Source organism: Podarcis filfolensis, assembly GCF_964270895.1.
Source record: "Podarcis filfolensis genome assembly, chromosome: 1".
In the NCBI taxonomy this organism is placed as follows: Eukaryota; Metazoa; Chordata; class Lepidosauria; order Squamata; family Lacertidae; genus Podarcis; species Podarcis filfolensis.
Window position 1 is genome coordinate 4,385,812 of NC_139604.1, and position 21,273 is coordinate 4,407,084.

The 21,273-nt window shown below is 43.1% G+C and overlaps 2 protein-coding genes and 2 long non-coding RNA genes across 4 annotated transcripts in view; 3 read left to right on the top strand and 1 right to left on the bottom strand.

Moving 5' to 3' along the window:
* Positions 1 to 21,273, top strand: part of LOC310743599 — a 265,247-nt gene that overhangs the window by 242,159 nt on the left and 1,815 nt on the right. The window lies entirely within an intron of this gene.
* LOC310747005 lies at positions 6,461 to 9,108 on the top strand. Its single transcript, XR_014540828.1, has 2 exons — positions 6,461 to 8,298; positions 8,546 to 9,108. It is a non-coding gene; the product is annotated as an uncharacterized lncRNA (long non-coding RNA).
* Positions 10,081 to 14,242, bottom strand: ABHD13 (abhydrolase domain containing 13). The gene is made up of 2 exons (XM_083581287.1): positions 12,964 to 14,242; positions 10,081 to 11,208 (listed from the first exon to the last, which is right to left on the bottom strand). Exons 1-2 carry the CDS (start codon positions 13,013 to 13,015, stop codon positions 10,160 to 10,162), a joined length of 1,101 nt encoding a protein of 366 aa, XP_083437413.1. The 5' UTR covers positions 13,016 to 14,242; the 3' UTR covers positions 10,081 to 10,159.
* On the top strand, positions 14,422 to 19,411 carry LIG4 (DNA ligase 4). The gene is made up of 2 exons (XM_083581274.1): positions 14,422 to 14,837; positions 15,245 to 19,411. Exon 2 carries the CDS (start codon positions 15,258 to 15,260, stop codon positions 17,988 to 17,990), a length of 2,733 nt encoding a protein of 910 aa, XP_083437400.1. The 5' UTR covers positions 14,422 to 14,837; positions 15,245 to 15,257; the 3' UTR covers positions 17,991 to 19,411.

Consider the following 21,273-nt stretch of genomic DNA (forward strand, 5'->3'; position numbering starts at 1 on the left):
GTCAAGGTGTACTGGAACCCGTTCAGGAATATAGTCCAACGCAACATTCTGGGGGAGAGAATTTGTGGCGTTTGTTTGTTCGGGTTGAACAACCCTAACAGTGGTTTGTGGTCCGTTTCAATGGAGAAATGGCGACCATACACATAATCATGGAACTTTTTGACTCCTGCCACAATTGCAAGCGCCTCTTTGTCAATTTGAGCATAGTTGCGCTCCGTGGGCGACAATGTACGGGAATAGAAAGAGATGGGCTTTTCCGACCCATCCGGTTCCCTATGACTCAGCACCGCCCCCAGGCCGTATTGAGAGGCATCACATGCCAGGACCAGCGGCTTCGACTCATCGTAATGAGCAAGGACGCTCCTGCTACTCAGCATTGCTCGCAAGGAGTCAAAAGCCTTCTGCTGCCCCTGCCCCCATCGCCACACATTCTTTTTCTGCAACAGTCGATGTAATGGTTCAGCTACCGAAGCTTTGTGGGGTAAGAACGAATGATAAAAGTTAATAAGTCCCAGGAATGACTGCAACTGCGTCTTGTTCTGTGGTCGTGGTGCCTCGATGATGGCCTTAATCTTAGCATCTGTGGGGTGGATGCCTGATGCATCAATTTTAAACCCCAAGAAATCCACGGTTGGCACCCCAAAACTGCATTTTTCCTTTTTCAGTTGCAACCCCACCTCCTTGAACTTGAGCAACACTGCACGGACACGCGCAACCAGTTCCTGTGGGTCTTTTCCAGCAATCAAAACGTCATCAAAAAATGGCAAGACCCCCGGCAGACCTCTTAACAGGCGTTCCATGAGCCCTTGAAAAATCCCTGGGGCCACACAAACTCCAAATTGTAATCTGTTAACTCTGAACGCCCCTTTATGTGTGACAATAGTCTGTGCTTCCGCTGATTGTGGGGTTACTGGCAGCTGTTGGTAAGCTTGTGCCAGGTCAATTTTGGCGAACACCTTGCCCCCAGCCAGTTTAGCCAACAGATGTGATACGACTGGAATGGGGTATGAGTTTCCCCTGAGTGCCTTATTGATAGTACATTTGTAATCTGCACAGATCCTGACTTCCCCATTTGCTTTAAGGGGCGTGACAATTGGAGTCTCCCACTTAGCAGAGTCCACGGGTGAGAGAACTCCCTGCTTGACCAATTTATCCAGCTCTGCTTCGATCTTGGGTTGCAGTGCAAATGGCACTCGCCTTGGTTTGAGTCGGATTGGGGCCACCCCAGGGTCCAATTCGAAGTCAACTGGGGGCCCTTTATAACAACCCAGTTTTCCATTAAAGAGACCGGCAAATTCTTTGCATAATGCCTCGCTCATCTCAGGGCAGGTTTGGATTGAATTAAGCCCTGATATACTCAGTCCCAGGGCAGGGAACCAGTCAGTGCCCAGGAGACTGGGGCGACTGCCCTTCGCAATCACCAGTTTGAGTACCGCCTGTTTGTCCCGGAACTGTACTCTCACGGCACACATTCCCATGACATGGATGCGGCCCGCTGAGTATGACTGCAAGGTTGCCGGGAAGGGCTCCAGAGGGGGCAACTTACCCCTGGGGAAGAATGTCCTCGCGGTCTGGTCCGACACGATAGTGAATCCAGATCCGGAGTCCACCTCCATGTCGCACAGCTGACCCTCAATCTTCACCTTAACGTGTGCCTTGCCTTGCGCTGGAAACTGCACGACCCTCCCATTGATCTCCGTTACGTAGTGGCAGTCCTTTAGAACATGGTTTGCCGTGGACGGTCTGCGATGCTCCAGTCTAGTTGCTCCTGTCGCTCCCAGCGCCGCCGATCTACAGACCCTGGCGATGTGACCTGTCTTCCCGCACGTCCGGCACATAGCATCCCGGAAACGACAACTCTTCCGCTCATGGTTTCCGCCACAACCAGGGCACCTGCCTCGGTGATCTTTGTGCACTGTGCAGGCCTGACGCACTGACTCAACCCCACGGACTGGGCTTTGGCTCGGAGTAGCCTCTAGCTCGTCCATGGCATGCGCAACTTCTATCTTAGGGGCCTTGCGACTGGCATCAAGCTCCTCTCTTTCATAATTCTCCGTGGCAGCGGCCTCCTTCAAGGCTGAAGCAAGGGTAACCTCTTCTTTAGCCACGATGCGTCTTCTGGCTTTCTTGCTGCTCAGACCACCGATAAACCGATCCAGGAGAGTCTCTTCCAGACATTGGAAGTCGCAGTGCTGAGCGAGCTTCCGCAGTTCAGCTAGGAATGCAGATACAGACTCCCCAGCACGCTGCTGCCTCTTATGAAACTCCAACCGCCGGGCCATCTTGGTCTCAGTAGGCGCCAAATGGCTTGTTAGGCAGGCAAGAATATCTTTGAGAGGTGTCTCACTTAGCTTCGCTGGAGCAAGCAATGCCTTGGCCAGCTTGAAGGTCTCAGGCCCACAGTAGCTCAGGAATGTGGCCCTTCTTTTGCTGGCATCAGTGATCCCTTGAGCCACTGCGAAGAACTCAAAGCGTTCGACGTAGTCTTCCCACGTGTGGGGCTCTGATGGCTGGAAGGGCTCCAATACCCTTGGACTCTCCATTGTCCTGTGGGCAGGGTCGTCTTCTCAGCCGGCCAGTGAGTCTTGTTCTTAGCTACAATCCGGACTCTGAGGCAGGGCTGCGTTTAACCGCTCCTCAGCATTCCGGATCCCACCTTCGTCGCCAGTTGTTGTGACGTGGGGTTTGTGATTTCAGCTCTCTTGACATAATATGCTGGAGACAGTTCTGTAGTAACGCTTCTTTATTACAGCAAACAAGACTGAGAACTGAAGAGGGGAGAGCTACATTTATAGGGACAGGGAACTAGCTAGAAAGGATACATTTTGGAGGGAACAATATCAGGCAATCACAGTCCTGCCTTTTGGAGGAAACCAATAAGACAGAGGATCCAAATACAGCAGCTTAAATGAACCAATAGTAGCTGTACCCTCTGGAACCAAAAGGCAGTCACTTTACCCTAATGCAAATACAGACAACAATAATACAGATATAAAATCCTTTGACTCAATACACAACAGCGTTACTGCGGGTTTTGCCGCTCGCGCATGCGCAGACGCTCAAAATGACGCCATGCGCATGTGTGGAAGCGGCGAAACATAACCCGCGCATGCGCAGACGTGCCATCGTGTCTTGCGTTCCGTTTGGGATGCGAACGGGGCTCTGGAACGGATCCCGTTCGCATCCCGAGGTACCACTGTACAATCCAGTGACAGAAAGATTAAAACTCTGACATCATCAAATAAATCCTATCAAACTACAGGAATTAACAATGCTACACTTGTTTTTCAAAAGTCACTAAGAAATAATTATGTTAAAGCTCCTAGACCATGTATGTCTTATTGATACACTAAGGCTGCAACCCTATACCAATTTATGGAAATGGCTCATTGATCACAGTGGGGTTTAGAATCATAGAATCTTAGAGTTGAAAGGGACCCAAGAGTCATCTAGTCCAATCCTGTGCTATGCAAGAAACACAGTTAAGAATCTCTGACAGATGGTCACCCAACCTCTGTTTAAACACCTCCAGTGAATGATGGTCCACCACTGTCCACTGTTGAACAGTTATTTCTGTCAAAAAGTTCTTCCCATTGTTTTAGTTGGAATCTCCTTTCTTGTAATTTGAATCCATTGGCTTGTGTACTATCGTGCAGTGCAGGAGAAAACAAGCTTGCTCCATCGTCCATGCGACAGCCTTTTAGATATTTCAAGATGACTATTATATCTCCTCTGTCTTCTATTTTCCAGGCTAAACATACCCAAATTTCTCAACCATTCCTCATAAGACATGGTTTCCAGGCACTTTATCATCTTGGTTGCCCACCTCCAAGGTTGTCAATACCCTTTGTAAACTGTGGCGCCCAGAACTGGACACAGGACTCCAGGGGTGGCCAGACCAAGGTAGAATAGTGTGGGACTATTACATCCCTTGATTAGGTCACTATCCCCAGCCAGCTATCCCCTATCCTATATTTGTGTACCTGGCTATTCCTAGCTAAGTGCAGAACTTTACATTTGTCCCTATTGAAATTCATTTTGTTAGTTTGGGCAGTGATCTCTGATCCATAAAGATTATATTGAATCCTGACACTATCTTCTGTGGTATTAGCTACCCCTCTCAGATTGGTGTCATCAGCAAATTTGATGAGCACCTCCCACTATTCCTCCATCCAAGTCCATTATAAATATGTTGCTCAACAATGGGGCCAGGACAGAACCCTGCAGCACCCACACTTGTCACTTTTTACCAGGATAACAAGGATCCATTGGTGAGCAATTTCTTGGTTTGGTCAGTCAACCAGCCAGAAATCTACCTCATAGTAACAAGCAGCTGATCACATAACACCAATTCTGTAGCAACTACATAGCTGGCTGGTTTTGACCTATAAAACTCTTTGCAGTTCAGGGTCCCAACATCTTCTGGAATGCTTCTCCCAATATGAACCTGCCTGGACCCTTATATTTTCTTCTGAGGCCCTTCTTCAGGTCCCCCCCCCCAGAGAGGCTCAGAGGGTAGTGACAACAGAGAGGGCCTTTTCCATTGTGGCTCCCCATCTGTGGAATGCTCTGCCCAGTAAGATCCATCCAGTGCTTTTCTTGACATGTTTTTCGCACCAGGTAAAGACTTATCTTTTCCCCAGAGAGAGATGATATTGTTATGTTATCAAGTGTGATTGTGAAGCTTCCTGTTACGGGGGTGTTGGTGTTGTATTTTTGTGGTATAATGTTTTACGTTGCTAAGGCCTTTGGGTAACAAGTGACAAACAAGTCATATAATAATACCAATACTACTAATAATTCAAGGAGCTGGTTTTAACATGTAAATCCTTATATAGCTTGTGTCTTATACAGGCCTCTCCCAACAAAAATATACCTGGACCTTATGAGCATCTTCTGAGGCCCTTCTCCATGTGCCCCTGCTGAGAGAGGCACAAGTATGGCAACCAGGCAGATGGCCTTCTCAGTTCCATGCTCTCTGGAGTGAGGCCTGCATGGAGCCACAAAACACCTTTTTGGAGTCAGATGAAGACTTTTCTTCACCAAGGGAATCAAGGCTTGATGTTAGTACTGCTCTGGGTTTCAGAGCAGTAAGCGGTGGCTTATGAACTTAATTGCTCATCGAAATTTTTATGGTTGCTGTTTGATACTCTTTCTCAGATCATTACCGGTTTGCTTACCTGCCTCTCCACCCCAGGTTGTGCAAGTTTCTGGTTTCTTGAAATGGCCAACATTTCAATAGTTCCCTGAAGCAGTTTCCATACAATGGAAAGAGTCAGTTGCAGTTCCTAAAAATTGAGTTACATCCTTCACTCCTCCAGAGTAAATACCAAGTCTAAGTAGAAAGATCCACAGAAACACTACAGTACCATGTCCATGCCACTTACTTGGGCGAAGTCATATCAAAAGTATAAATGAAACACTGCCATCTACAGGATGATAATCCTCGTAATGTTCGCTTCTTATGCAAAGCAAGTATATTAGAACTGTATCAGTTAGTAGTCTTTCAGAGTAAAAGAACTAGATCCATATTTCTTGACTAGAAAAATAAGGGTTGCCATAAGACCCAATTTTCTAGGGCTTGCTTGGATCTCTTTGGGCTAATAACTGGCCTGAATTTCCAGCTTTCATTCTAAAAGGGGAGAGGAGGAAGCCTCTGCTGTCATAGAATACAGGTGGTGAACCAGGAGCCCATCAACCTGATGCACCTTTGTAGCATTTTTCTATGCCTGCCCCTCACAATAATTTGCAATGGCACGGAGGGGGGGAGGGGAGTCAGCAAACTACACGGGGGCTCTGCAGTTGACAAGATCAGCATTTATTTATTTTCAGTCTTTGCCACTGTGACTGCATGGAGTTGTTCTCTAAGTGATTGCAGCAGCAGCACCATAGTGCTGTTACTACATGCTGTTACTACCAGCATCCTGAATGTCCGGCCCTTTTTCTCCTTTCCAGGTCAACTTCAACTTCTTCAATTCACTCCCCACCTCCAAATTAAGGAGTGGGTGGTGGGAAGAAAGCCTGGGAGCTTGAAGCCCAAAGAGTTGATTCCCGGAGTTTGGAGCCTGTGTTTGCCTTTTGAAATCATCATCATTCAAAAGTGAAATATTCATGTGCCATGTGCCAGGATTAGGCAGCAGCATAACAGGAGAAACTGAAGGATGTGAAATAGTAATCATATTAATATGCCATGCTACAACATATCTATCTGAAAACAATTCTGATGCACTGACCAAAAAAGGATAAGCTTACTACACCAAACATCAATCAATCCTTACTCAAGTCATATGTGCCTTTAAAATTATCTGAACTGAATGTATAACAGATTAGGTTGGCAGTGTTGTAAGTGTTAAGAGATTATTTTCCACTGCTGCCCAACTGATGGCTTATTCTACATTTTGAAACTACAGGAAATTGACAGATAATTATACTGAAAACAAAACAAACACACAGAAAAGGCTATTAGCAATTGTAGGTGTTATCAATTTATTGCATATGTTAGTACATAAAAATAGAGGTTATGTAAAAGGAAAATCAATCTACTATTGTAAAAAAAAAAGAAAATGAAAGTGCTTAATTAAATGCATGTCTAAAAATATGAAATGACAAGTATTGTTTTTAATCTGTAGAAAACACACATATACCAACAGTCTGGCCCCAAACATGTTTACTTATAAGCAAATCTCACAGAACTCAACAATATTTACTTTAAGTGAAAATACATATGGCTGCAGTTTTAATTTTTATTTTGATCTAAGTGAAACATTCAAAATTGAACCCACAAGTATCTTTAATTCTATTGCATGCAGCAAATTTATTTTTTGGCAAGAGTTCTACCATAAAGTTTTGTGTCATTTGCAAAAAGTTACACAAACAACAAAAATCTATAGATGTTTCCCCATACTTATTTTCTAATTGAATTTTACTGAAATTTCAGTAGCCTTAATTTTGTGGATCTGCCAAAGCAGAAGGTAGGGTATATAACCTTAGCAAATAAATAAGAGCACCAAAAGGACATTTAAATATCCTTACTCTGATTTCAGTATCACCTTGTGCCACAATGCACAAACCCTTGAGAACAGACCCTCAATTGGTCCCATAAATTAATCCAGATTTTTTTGCTGAATTATCAAAGATAAAAATGTATTCAAAACAATACACCTGTCATTACACTTGGACCCAATAAGCTTGTGCTATAATATTTAAAAGCCTGGCCTTCCTGAGGGGGTAGTTCCTATGCAAATACTCATTGTGAAAACAAGCACAAATTTCATATAAGCATCATACTCTAGCTCTGCACAAGTACTTACTTGAAAGCTTAAGCTTCTCTTATCTCTTCAGGCATAACTGGGGAGTCAATGAATCAATCTCCATTCAAAACTAGACCATTGCTAATCTTTCTGGAAAGTACCACAAATTTCAGAGGCAAAATTCGAAGCTCAAGTCTCAGCTGATTTACTGTCCCACAAAAGGCTGTTCAGTTGCTCTTATATAAAAGAAAATGTAACCTATATTTTTTCTACAAGATGATGAGCTCCAAGCAAAGTCAAAGTGCACATAGCAAATACATATATCATTATAAAAAGATAAGGGGAAAGGGATATATCTACAACAAATGCTGTAAGATTAATAATTACTATAAGATTCTCTTCCAAAGCAATACTCAGGCCAATAATATACTGATCCTTGTCGTCTAGGGTGTCATTGCAGCATCTCTGCACTGTTTTAACTTCACGCTTTCTACAACTGTGGATGGTATGATCTACATCCTACAGTATGCTATTGCATGCTAATGCTGAAGGTTTCGTATAAGGCTTAATTTACTTTCTGTGAACACTAATAGAGGCATGTTTCCAAAACTGATGAAGCTAAAATAGCATACCACAAAAAAGAATGGCAAAGTACAAATGCTGTAGTTCATGAAATATATCAAATTATTTAAGAGATTATTTGCAGTTTCTGTGTCATGTAATAAATGTTAATAGAATGATGAATGAGATGTTGGAAGAAGATTAAACAGGAAACAATTATGTCAGAGAAGATAGAGGAAAAACAGAAAGAAAATGTCCTCAAATAGATACCCAATATTGGTTCTAAGGGGCAATATCCAATGTTAGTCATACTCAGAACTCACTGAAATCAATGGATTTAAGTAATTTCATTCCACTGATATCAGTGTGTCTACTCTACTAACAATTAAGTATTACCCATTAGCTTTCCACTTCCTGCACAAGCATATGCATAATACATTGATTTATGCGCTCTTCAAACAAGCACAACCAGTTTTCAAAACTGACTGTTTTATTTTAAAGGTAAAAGTAAAGGGAACCCTGACCATTAGGTCCAATCATGACCGACTCTGGGGTCGCGGCGCTCATCTCGCTTTATTGGCCGAGGGAGCTGGTGTACAGCTTCCGGGTCATGTGGCCAGCATGACTAAGCCACTTCTGGTGAACCAGAGCAGTGCATGAAAACGCCATTTACCTTCCCGCCGGAGCGGTACCTATTTATCTAGTTGCACTTTGGCGTGCTTTCGAACTGCTAGGTTGGCTTACTACATCTTAAAAAATGAGTGGTTAAAATTGCATTCTGTAAGATTCTGGAGCACTCTAAATGGGTAAACTGTTTTTTCTCTTTCTCAAAAAATAAAAAACCCAGTTTTTTGCAATAAATGAATTGTTTATAAAGCAAAAATAAAACAAAACACACACACACATATACTAGATATCCTAATAGAATAAGTAAGCTGATTTTGTAAAGTATACTCAATATCAAACTCATTATTTAATACTCGTCTTCATCACTTAGTCTGGCCCTCTTAATAGCTCAATCCCAAGTATATTTTCTTGAGGAAGTCCTGTTGTTTGGTGGGACTTATTTCCTGAGAAGTACACCTACGATTCTGGCCTTTAATAACCAAAATATTTTCAGTTTTATTCATGTTACATGACATCTGTCAACAGTGTTTAGAAAATGACAACCATGCTGCAATGAAAGAAAACCAATTCCCCTAAAAGAAAACTTTTTAATTAAACATTTTAAAATAGTTAAAGAGGAGTTTGATATGAAAAGCAGAAGTAAATGTTAGACAGTAGATTTTTTAAAAAACCCTTTCCCTGTAGTCCAACTTCTCCCAATTGCCATATTGTTGTTTAAGTAGAAAGCAATATTCCAACCAGACTTTAGGTTTGATGCATTTAGCACTCATGGCTTCTAGGGCAACAAGCACAAGAGGCAAAATGCACAAGCGCTAAGGGCAGTAAACCTTCCAGTATAAGGATAGCAAACATAGCAACATGAGCACTAGTCAGCCCGTCTTCATGACTGGATGAGAATATCAACACTAATATATCATTAACTTTAAATGCATCTTTTCTCCATTCATCCTGCATGTGGATGTAAAAAGCAATGAATGCAGCCATGTCATACTGAATAGAGTGTACTTCCATAATTTTTTTAATTCCTACCCTGCCTTTCCTCCCAAAGGAGCCCAGGGGGCCATTAGTGCTACTTATAATATTAAGCACACTACACAATCTGAGATGCATAACGAAAGAATTCAGGGGTTTATCATGCATCCCAAAGCTCTAGCTATAGTGTGTGTCGCTAATCATGGTTACCTATGCAGCCAAAACATACACTGCATGCAACTGCTGTTCTTCTCTTAAAACCAGTGGGCAACATCCAATGATGTCTGTCTGCCTGCACAACAGAAATCTTCTTGTACAATAGAACTTCCGGTTTCTCTTCTCCCTGCCCCATCCCACCCTGCTCTATGAAGCATCCTATAATCCTCTGGAGCAAAATTTTTTTTTTGGGGGGGGGGCGCTACAAAGGAAAGAAGTCCCATTACACAAGTGGATTCCTCTTGCACCACATCAGATCTCCCCAAGGGTTAACTTAAATTTTACCAATAAGTTTATTAATGTGTCTTAATCTAAGAAATGGAAATTAAGATTAATTTTATCAAAAACATCACTTATTTATAACACTAAGTGTAAAAACTATCTGGCTCATAATTTATTAGATGTCTCCATGTTTAATTTTGCTCTTTAGATAAGTACAAGACAGAGTACACACTTTAAAAATTGTCATTCTTTATCACTTTCTACAAATCCAGGTACAATGCAGTTGTATCAGACAGAAAGACTGGAGTTAGTTATATTATTGTTACATTCGATGACATTTTTGCCATTTCTTCAGGGGAATAACTCTTTGCAACTTCTTTGATGAATTGTTCAAGTGCTGTGAAGTAGCCCTGGCACTGCCAAGTGTCATTATGAGTTCCATCTGGAAATATTGCCAATCTCTTAGTCCGAGCAGGGGAAAGCTCATAAAGCTGCTTCATCATAACTGGAGGAATCAGCTGGTCAGCAAGCCCAGAGATGAAGAGTGAAGGCATTCTGCACTGAGATATTTTTCGATAGGAGAGGAACTTGTTTTTATAGCACCACAAGGGGAGGTACCTCATTGGAAAGAAAGAAAACAGAGTGCTGGCCATGTGCGGGATACTAAGGAATGTGTTCTCCACGATGATGGCAGAAATCCTATGGGAATTCTCAGATGCTAGGCGAATAGCAACTGCTCCCCCCAAGGATCGTCCAAAGAGGAAAATTTTTGTCTTGTCAAGATCAGATCTAGTCATCACATAGTCTAGCACAGCCTCAGAATCTAAATAGATGCCATCCTCGCTTGCTTCTCCTTCACTTTTTCCATAGCCTCTATAGTCAACCAGCAATAAGTTGACTTTCAGGTTTACCAGCATCAGCAAAGCATTGGGTAGTCTGTGACCAATGTTTCCTGCATTTCCATGAAAGTAAATGATAGTAGGTGAATATGAGGAATTGTCTCCTGTGTTTCTGAGAAGAATCAGATTGAGCAACACACCATCTTTGGTTTTGATGAAGATATTTTCATGTGGGATGCCAGTAGGCATGGGGACATAGAGTCGTGATGAAGCAGGTTGCTCTGGGAAATAAAGCAACACATCCTGGAATTTATATAATATACCTGCAATAGATACAAATATTAACAGAGGTAATATCATGCCTCCATACAAATGAAAAGTTACTATCAAAGGTAAGAGAGAGATACGGCAGAGGCCCCAGGACCATGAGACCAATGCAAGGAGCCACTTTTCAATGAAAGTCCAAAGCATCCATGATTTTTCCATTATAGTAGTCAATGAATCTTTAGTCCATATGAAGCCTGAAAAAAGAAAATAAATAAGCTTCTTTAAAAACAACTTTTAAAAGGGACAACAAATGTATAAGGTAATTCATACCTATACTTTATGTAGTGCAAAAGACGCGTGGGCTCCAAAAGAAATTTAAATAAGTAATTTAAATAAATAAAAAGATGCGTGGGCTTTCAAAATAAATTGAAATACAGTTGGGGGAAGGAAATCTAGATATAGAATATTGTGTGTAATCAACGCCATTAGTATTTCTTCAGAGAGCATAATGTGTAATAAAGTGGGGAGATGACCTTCTACAAGAAGTAACTCCAAAGCTCAATAGCAAAAGCATAAAAAATTCTGGAGCTGCTTAAATGACACTTTTCTAAATACAATCACTAAGTACTATTTGATTAGCAACTTTCAAACACCCCTACCAGTCGTTATGCCCCCCAAAGCAGCTGCTACCCTCACAAACAGTACAGTATGTCTGGGAGCGCAGAGCAGGATTAGGGAATCAAGAGAAACTGTTAGAAACAGGTGTGCCTTCAGATAATGAGGCTCTGGATCCCAGTTAGCATCATATAGACCAGTGGTGGCCAAACTCAGCCCTCCAGCTGTTTTGGGACTACAGTTCCCATCATCCCTGACTACTGGTCCTGTTAGCTAGGGTTTATGGGAGTTGTAATCCAAAAACAGCTGGAGGGCCAAGTTTGGCCACCACTGATATAGACAATACACAAAATGCCTAAATGCTTCAAACTAAAGCCATTCAGAATAATAGGATAAAGTAACACAGGTGCCTGGTAACTGAGGACCAATAAAATAAAAATATAGGACTACCTAAAACGATGTTGTTAGATTTTATGGATCTTTGTAAAGCAATTAAAGACAAGATAGGGAATTCAGCTGAAGATGAAATAAATTTTGTGTGCAAAATACGTCATTTAAAGGGGGTAGTTTCCCAAACCTGTATCTTTATAAATTTGTGAACAACTGTCAAGGAGCTATCAACAATCCAGGCCAACCACAGGGCAGGCACACACATGAAAGGCACGGAATGCAATTAGCTCCTTATTAACAGAAAATAACACAGCAGATTCCTCTGGTTCATCTTAATCCAGCTAAGACATTGCTGAAACTGACCACTAGCTCCGAGCTTCCCACCTCTAGCCTTTCACTCTGGATCTCTCCCAAGAGGACGAAGTCTGCATCGAGGGGGCAAGCTCCTCCTCTGGACCTACCTGGCCCGTTGCTCAGCAGTGTGCAGGAATCTTTTTGAGTGGGGTGGCAGAGGGGGAGGCAAGCCAGCAGGACTGGGACTGTTCTGCTCCTGTGTAGCAGGGCCAACCCCCGACTCCTCTTTGTCTAAGTTGGCACTCACACTGTGACTCTCAGTCTCTAAGCCTGTCCTGGAAGGCCCTCCTTCTCCTGACCTCTCTTGATCGCTCAAACTCCCTGCTTCTAGGGGGGCCCTGCTTGCATCTCCCTCATGCTCTTCTAGTCACCCCCTTCCATCCCACCCACAACCACAGTTGGTCACCCCATTTTGAACAGTGTAGCATCAAAGACACTTCAATGCTCAAAAGGCCAGGAACTACAATGATTTGAGTTAATAGTAGAGTTGGCAGCAGAATTAATAATACCTGAAAATTTAAACCCATAATAATAAAACAACTCATCAAACCAGCAAAACACCAATTAAAACCTGCTAAGCTACCTGGTTAAAGCAAATAGGATTACAGCATATGTTAGGTAAAAGCCATCTGAAATAGACTAATGATTACTTAAAAGCTTGCAGAGACAGTCACCTGCACCACCACTCGTGGGAAGCTCCATAGTCCTTTAGGTCCATAGCCACACACGCACAAAATGTACGATTCAGCCACATTTGGAATACTGCATATGCTGTAGTTGTACTTGCTCCATTTCAAGTGAATACTGTATTGTTAGGCCTTCATATCCAGAAACAGGACATACAGCACTTAAACAATGGTGTGCCAAGTTACAAAAGGAAGTGTATTAGCCAGTATTGCCTCACTATCATAATTGTTAATTTTGAAAAATTGGAATGAGACTACATTAATAACTGTTAAATTTATCAAATAAGTAATTGCAGCTTTGGAAAACATCTTGTATCAGACATCATTCTTATTAATTTCCACTTAAGAGTTGCTTTTTTAATAGGGCATTACAGGCTGCAGTGTTCACAAAAGAAAGAATGATGTTCCCAGAATGATGTGATTTTTCACAAGCAAGCTTTTAGGCTATTAAATAATATTTTTAACAATATATTACCCAGACAGCTTTCCTGGATTTCTACTGTGGCTACCACCAAAGCTTCTGGAATCACACCATACAGCCACACTTTTGCCTTATAACAGAGTGGAGGCTACATGCATTATTACTTGGAAAAATCAGGACTTCCAGGTAAACATGCACAAAGCCATTGTACCACCGTGAACAGACTCACATCAAAGCAAATCCCACTGAAATAAACTGGAACTGCGAAGCGCACTTATTTCAGATACTATACAAACTCAGCAGGGCTAAATTCCAAAGAATGTCGTTTAGAGCTAAGTAATGAGGCTGCCGGCAGATCTTCCCATAGCGAAGCCAGAGAGAGCGGCAACCGGTCAGAACCGACGGCGCCGGGCTGCGCTGCCGCCGAAGGGCGCGGGCGTTTCGTGGGAGGCGCGGCAGCCGCCTCGGCGAGACAAGGACGCGGGATGCGGGCTCTGGGCAGGAGGGGGCCGAGGCAGGTGTCAGCCGGGATAAAGGGCCTTCCTGCGGCACCGAGAGCCGCCGCCGCCGCCGCCCTGCCCAGGAAGCGCAAGGCAAGCCGCGCTTCGCTACCTGCTGCGAGGCGGAAGGCGAGGAGTCCCGGGCGCTGGCGCAGGGAAGGCGGGGGACGAGGCCGTCCTCGGCGAGAAGAGAGTCCCGCGGCTCCCGGCCGCCCCTACCTGAGCCTCCGCTGCTCCGCTCGGGCGGATGGAGCCCCGAGGCGCCCACCTCATCGCGGTCCCGGGCGGGACATGCCCGCGCCCCGCTCCCGCCTCCTCCGTCGTCCTCCCCGCCCCCCGGCCGGGAATCTCCTCGCCCACTCACCACTTCCGGGAAACCGGCACGGACGGCAACGCTTCCGGGTCAGAGTTCGAAGGGCAGAGGTTTCCAACGAGCGCCGCGACGGAGCCTATTAGGGAAGCGCCTGGTGGTGGAGCGGCAGAAGGAAACTCCGCGAGAGCAGGCGAGGTTTCGCGCATGCGCAGAGCAGGAAGGCCGCCGGCCGCTCTTCCTGTCAGGCTGCGCTTTGGTCTCTTTGCGAGCGGAGGAGGTGGGCGAGGAGAGGCGAGAAGGAAGGGACGGGGAAGCCGCCTCGTTCCGAGCCAGAGCCCTGGGCCCGGCAGGCCGGCCGCGGCTCCGCGGGGTCTCTCCCTTCTGCGTGCCAGGCAGACCCTCCGCCGCCTCTGGCCCAAGGCTGGACGCGGGAGGAGAAGCCCCCGGGCTGCCTTCGCCGCAGGGGACCCCGAAGCGGTCTGGACGCAGCATTTGATTTCTGTATCGGTGTCTGCGGCGTCGTGCTCCTCCCACATGTCAAAACTGTAAAGATAGTTCAACATTGTTCTCTAGTGTGAACCTGGAAACACGACGTATCCAGACGGTGAGATACTTCTTTCTCTCGTTTTTCATGTGTGTCTCTTGCTCTCTCCTCTTTCAGCCACTCCATTGCAGTGATCTAGCTAGACCAGACCACGGACCCCTCAAGGCCAGTATCTGTTCTCTCAGTGGCTAACGCTGTGGAAGAAATGCCCACACAGGAGATGAGAGCAACAACCCTCTCTCTCCTCACTTGCGATTCGCAGCAGCTAGCATGAAGAGGCAAATTGCATCTTACTGTGAGGGTAGAACATTCCCATTATGGCTCCATGAATTTATCTAATGCCCTTTTAAAGCCATCAAATTTGGTGGTCAGCGTTATGTCTTGCAGGAACGAATTCCATAGTTTAGTGGTGCGCTGTGTGAAAAAGTAATTTGAAAACAAGCTTGCCATTTTCTTTCTTTTTGTAGTGAAATACTCGAGATGTCTTCCATTTCTACTTCCTGTTCTCCTTCCCAACTAACTGTGGCATCACAAGTTCCTTTTGAAGATCTTTGTTCAACATTAGAACGAATACAAAAATGCAAATCCCGACCTGAGAAAACCAAGAATTTCAAGGAGTTTTTAGATTCCTGGAGGAAATATCATGATGCTCTTCATAAAAATGAAAAAGATGTAACAGATTCTTTTTATCCAGCAATGAGGCTTATTCTTCCACAGTTGGAAAGAGAAAGGATGGCTTATGGAATTAAAGAAACCATGCTTGCTAAGCTGTATATTGAGCTGTTAAATTTACCCAAAGATGGAAAAGATGCTTTAAAACTCTTAAATTATCGAACACCTACTGGCTCACGGGGAGATGCTGGAGACTTTGCTATGATTGCTTATTTTGTTTTGAAACAAAGGTGTCCCAGGAAAGGTCAACTGACCATAAAACAAGTGAACGATATTTTAGATTCCGTTTCTAATAATAATGCTGCCAAAAGGAGGGATCTGGTCAAGAAGAGCCTTCTTCAGTTAATAACTCAGAGTTCAGCACTTGAACAGAAATGGTTGATCAGGATGATCATAAAAGATTTGAAACTTGGTGTCAGCCAGCAAACCTTACTTTCCATCTTTCATCCTGATGCTTCAGAGTTGCACAACGTTACAACTGATTTGGAGAAAGTCTGTAGACAGTTACACAATCCTTCTGTATTTCTTAGTGATGTTTCTATTACATTATTTTCTCCCTTTAAACCGATGCTTGCTGCTATTGCTGATATACAACAAATTGAAAAACAAATGAATAACCAGAGTTTTTACATAGAAACCAAATTAGATGGTGAGCGAATGCAGATGCACAAAGATGGAGATGTTTACAAGTATTTTTCCCGAAATGGGTATGATTATACTCAGCAGTTTGGAGCTTCTCCCTTGGAAGGTTCATTGACTCCATTTATTCATAATATCTTCAACAATAATATTCAGAACTGCATTCTGGATGGTGAAATGATGGCCTACAATCCCACCACACAGAACTTTGTACAGAAGGGTAGCAAATTTGACATAAAAAAGATGTCAGATGATTCAGAATTACAGACATGCTTCTGTGTGTTTGATGTTCTAATGGCTAATAACCAAAAATTGGGTCATGAGATGTTGAGCAAAAGATATGAGAAACTGAATGAGATGTTTACATCAATAGAAGGTCGTTTGCAGATTGTTCCTAAAAATCAAGCTAACACTCAGAAAGAAGTAATAGATTCTCTAAATGAAGCAATAGATAACAGAGAAGAAGGAATTGTGATAAAAGATCCCATGTCAATTTACAAGCCGGACAAACGTGGGGAAGGATGGTTCAAGATCAAACCAGAGTATGTTAGTGGACTAATGGATGAACTAGACCTTTTAATTGTTGGGGGCTACTGGGGAAAAGGTCTTCGTGGTGGCATGATGTCACATTTTTTATGTGCAGTTGCTGAGACTCCTCCGCCTGGTGAAAAACCATCAGTGTTCCACTCCATTTGTCGTGTTGGTTCTGGTTACACTATGAAAGAACTTTATGATCTTGGCTTGAAATTAGCCAAATATTGGAAACCTTATCGTAAAAGAGATCCTCCTTTAAATATCTTGTGTGGAACTGAGAAGCCTGAAGTCTATATTGAGCCTTGTAATTCGGTCATCGTCCAGATTAAAGCAGCGGAGATTGTGAGCAGTGATATGTACAAAACTGATTATACATTACGTTTCCCTCGTATTGAGAGGATAAGAGAAGATAAAGAATGGCATGATTGTATGACTCTTGACATTCTAGAGCAACTCAGAGGTAAAGCTTGTGGAAAGCTAGCGACTAAGCACTTTGATATAGATAATGATGAGCCACAAGGAAAGAAACGTAAAACTGTGCCCAAGATTAAAAAAAAAATTGGTTTAATAGATCATTTTAAAGCTCCTGATCTTTCAAATGTAAACCAGATTTCCAGTTTATTTGAAGATGTTGAGTTTTGTGTTATGACAGGGACACAAAAATATTCAAAATATCAGCTGGAAAGTAAAATAGCGGAATATGGCGGCAGCATAGTCCAGAATCCTGGTTTGGACACCTATTGTGTGATTGCAGGAATTGAGAATGTCAGAGTGAAAAATATTATTTCTTCTGACAAGTATGATGTTGTGAGAGCGGAGTGGCTTTTACAGTGCTTTCAATCCAAAACATTTGTACCCTGGCAGCTTGATTTCATGATTCACATGTCTCCAGAAACAAAACAACATTTTGCCTGTGAATATGACTGCTATGGTGATAGTTACACAGGTGATACTGATATTGCCAAACTAAAGAAGGTGTTCTCAAGAATGAATAACTTTAAGGCAGAGATCTCTCAGGATGCAATTGCTGACATAGAAGCACGTTATTCATGGGAAAGCTCTCCACTAAGTATGTTCAGGCAGCACACGATTTACGTGGATCCTTCTGATGAATTGAGTAATTCAGGTGCTAGGATTAAACAAACAAAACTATTAACTGCGCTGATACTTCGATTTCATGGAGCAAAAGTGGTTCAGCAGCTTGAAGAGGGTGTGTCCCATGTAATCAGTGGAGATCATGCTCATTTGAAGGAGATAAAGACACTGAGAAGAACGTTCAAAAGGAAGTTTAAAATTTTGTCTGAGCAGTGGGTAAAGGATTCTATAAAGACTGGCAAGTTACAAAATGAAAATGTTTACTTAATTTAAATCATTTCATTTAATAGGAAAATAATTACTTTGATTAACTTCATTTATCTATTTAATGAATTCTGCCAGGCTCCTTTTAATACTTCACTTCATTTTGAAGTTTGTAGATAAAGTTTCACAAGTATGAACATGGAAGAAAAGCTTTCAGGTATGGTGCTGAAAATTAGGTTATTTTTTAAAAAAACAATCCTCCATTTTATTGAGCTGCGGCTAGCACATTTATATAGCTGCTTTGGTCAAATATTTGTTAAACATAAACCCAACTTGCAAATGAGTTAAACTGGAGAAAGTGGACCTGAAGTAATTTAGTCAAAATCAATAGGACTATAAACCAAGCAAGTGTAACCACCTCCAGTACTGTGGATCTAGTCCAGGCTTCCTCAACCTTGGCCCTCCAGATGTTTTTGGCCTACAACTCCCATGATCCCGAGCTAGCAGGACCAGTGGTCAGGGATGATGGGAATTGTAGTCTCAAAACATCTGGAGGGCCGAGGTTGAGGAAGCCTCATCTAGTCACTGTAGAGCTCTGCCGGCACAGCTGCCAGTGAGGATCCAGGCGTCTCCACCGTGGCAGCCTGTGGCTTGTCCCTCATAGGTATTTTTAGACTTCAGTCCTACAGGGTGGTACAGAAGGTGGTTGAACTGCCTTCTCCAACTCTGCTCTTCCTGGCAGGAAAGAAATGAGGGTGGATAAGTGATCTTGCAATCGTGTCCTTTTAACGGATGTTTTTATAAATAACCATTTTCCTCCCACTGGGAAAGTCTTTAGGCGAAACGGTGGGGCCCTTACCAGTGTTGGAGCTTCAAAAGCTGTTAGATGTTTCCATAACTGTTGTGTGGGGGATCTGACATTTTATTTCTCCATCATTGATGGACAGGGAGCTCTGATGTTTCCTCGGACTCTTGGGATATATTTCTGGGGTCACAGGATTGCAGTTTGCGGATTATAATCTGAATTTAAAAGTCAAAAAAAATTAAATCTGGGCATTCATTCTTTGAAAGAAAGCTCTGTAAATAACTATACAAATAAAATACTTTTTTAAAAAAACCTGCTTCTGATTTTGAAATCAGAAAGACTTGCTGAGAGTACTTTCTGATGTATTTCAAGTATATTACGAACACTTTTTGATATATTTTGGACGCTGACAATACTAATGTTGAAGAGTCTTTGTTATCCAAACATTTTTAAATTTTCTACTAGGTAACATAATCATAGGTTTTGAAGCCAAAGGGGAAGGGGAAGACAGTAGTACAGTATTGCTGTCTTCTTTCATTCCAGATCAAGTGTGGAAAAAGGTTTGATATTTTAGGCCACATACCAACTAAAATACACCAACACATACCCTTTCTTGCATTGTATTTATATTTCCCATTTATATTCCCCCCCCCTTTTTCAAATAAAATGTCATACATGCATTGTTTGTTCATTTGCCACATTTCACGGCTTGGCTTGGCCATATCAGGTCTCAGTGCGAGGGATAGTGTCAGTGAGCAAGCTGAGGAGGGGGCAGCGGAAGGCAGGGGTCCAGGACCAGGAATCTTATTCACCTGCTGAGCAGCAGCAGCAGAAAGCTCCAGCTTTTGTAAGCAGAGTTTCCAGCCTCAGTTGCTGGAAACAACATTCGTTGTTCCTGGCCAGACCTTGCTGCTTCTTGCTTCTCGTGACCTCGGCTTGGACGCTTGGCTTTCTTGACCCTTGGATCATCTGACTACATGAACTGAGATACTCTTGACCTTGGACTGGACTGGACCTTGTATATGGACTCTGCGTCCAGGCAAGTGGCCCCTTGAGACTCGGCTGATTCTCCCTCCACTAATCTCTGCCGTGGCTGACAGCACAGGACTAGGACACTAGCCAGTCCAACAGTCCAGAGTTGCCCCTTGTACTTGAGACCCTATGTTTCTCAAAAACACTCTATCCTTTTTTTTTAAAAAAAAAGAAAGCTGGCGCCAGCTGGCTCTCATCAGGAGCAAGAAGGCCGATCAGTAGCAGGTAGAGTCACTATAGGAAATTATAGGATTAGGGTTATAGAATCATAGAATTGGAAGAGACCACAAGGGCCATCGAGTCCAACCCCCTGCCAAGCAGGAAACACCATCAGAGCACTCCTGACATATGGTTGTCAAGCCTCTGCTTAAAGACCTCCAAAGAAGGAGACTCCACCACACTCCTTGGCAGCAAATTCCACTGTCGAACAGCTCTTACTGTCAGGAAGTTCTTCCTAATGTTTAGGTGGAATCTTCTTTCTTGTAGTTTGGATCCATTGCTCCGTGTCCGCTTCTCTGGAACAGCAGAAAACAACCTTTCTCCCTCCTCTATGTGACATCCTTTTATATATTTGAACATGGCTATCATATCACCCCTTAACCACCTCTTCTCCAGGCTAAACATGCCCAGCTCCCTTAGCCGTTCCTCATAAGGCATTGTTTCCTGGCCTTTGACCATTTTGGTTGCCCTCCTCTGGACACGTTCCAGTTTGTCAGTCAGGTTAGACATTATACATAGTCCATATACAATTATAGACCTAAAATAAAGTTAAAATAAAGCACAGGTATGTGAAGGTAGCAACTGGAACTATTGTTATAGATGTGCGGGGGGGGGGGAACCTCCTAAACCCTAGACATTAATAAATGGTAGAATTTTTGTTATTTGGAATATTGAAGGGGAAATTGCAGGCCAGTAGAAAAATGCATGCTAAGCTTCCTTTCCAAGCCAGGGCCACACCAGCTTCTGTACTTTATGGAGGAACAAAGGCAAGGTTACAAAACATGAAGCCTATTATTTTAAGGGAAATAATCCATGTATTCAAACGTCCTTAGTTACTATATCAGCCATATTCTTTCATAGGCCAAGGAGGTTTCTTGGCCATGTTCCTGCTTACAAATAAGGCCAGAGCAAACAGGTACGAAATTGTCATTTCTTTCTTTGGTCTCTTTGGTCTCCAAGGACTCTCTGCTTGTTTTGCCAGTTAACACTGCAGGTTGTTTAAAGGATCTTTCGTAGACAATATGAGGGAAAAGAGGTTTTATTTGAACAAAATAGGAAAAACTCAAACAGCAACAAACCCCACCCCCCTCAAATAGTAAACCTTCTTAAACAGCAATAAAAACCTTACACTAAGGAATAAACAATCCCCCCACCAGACCTTCACCCACATGCAGCACCCGCCATAGGGAGCCCCCGTATTTGGTCCATCATCGCCTTGCACCATTTGGACCTGCCCCAGCCAGGCGGGGCTGGATGTCTCCATGGCTGTTACCTGTGGCAATTAGGGCTCCTAAT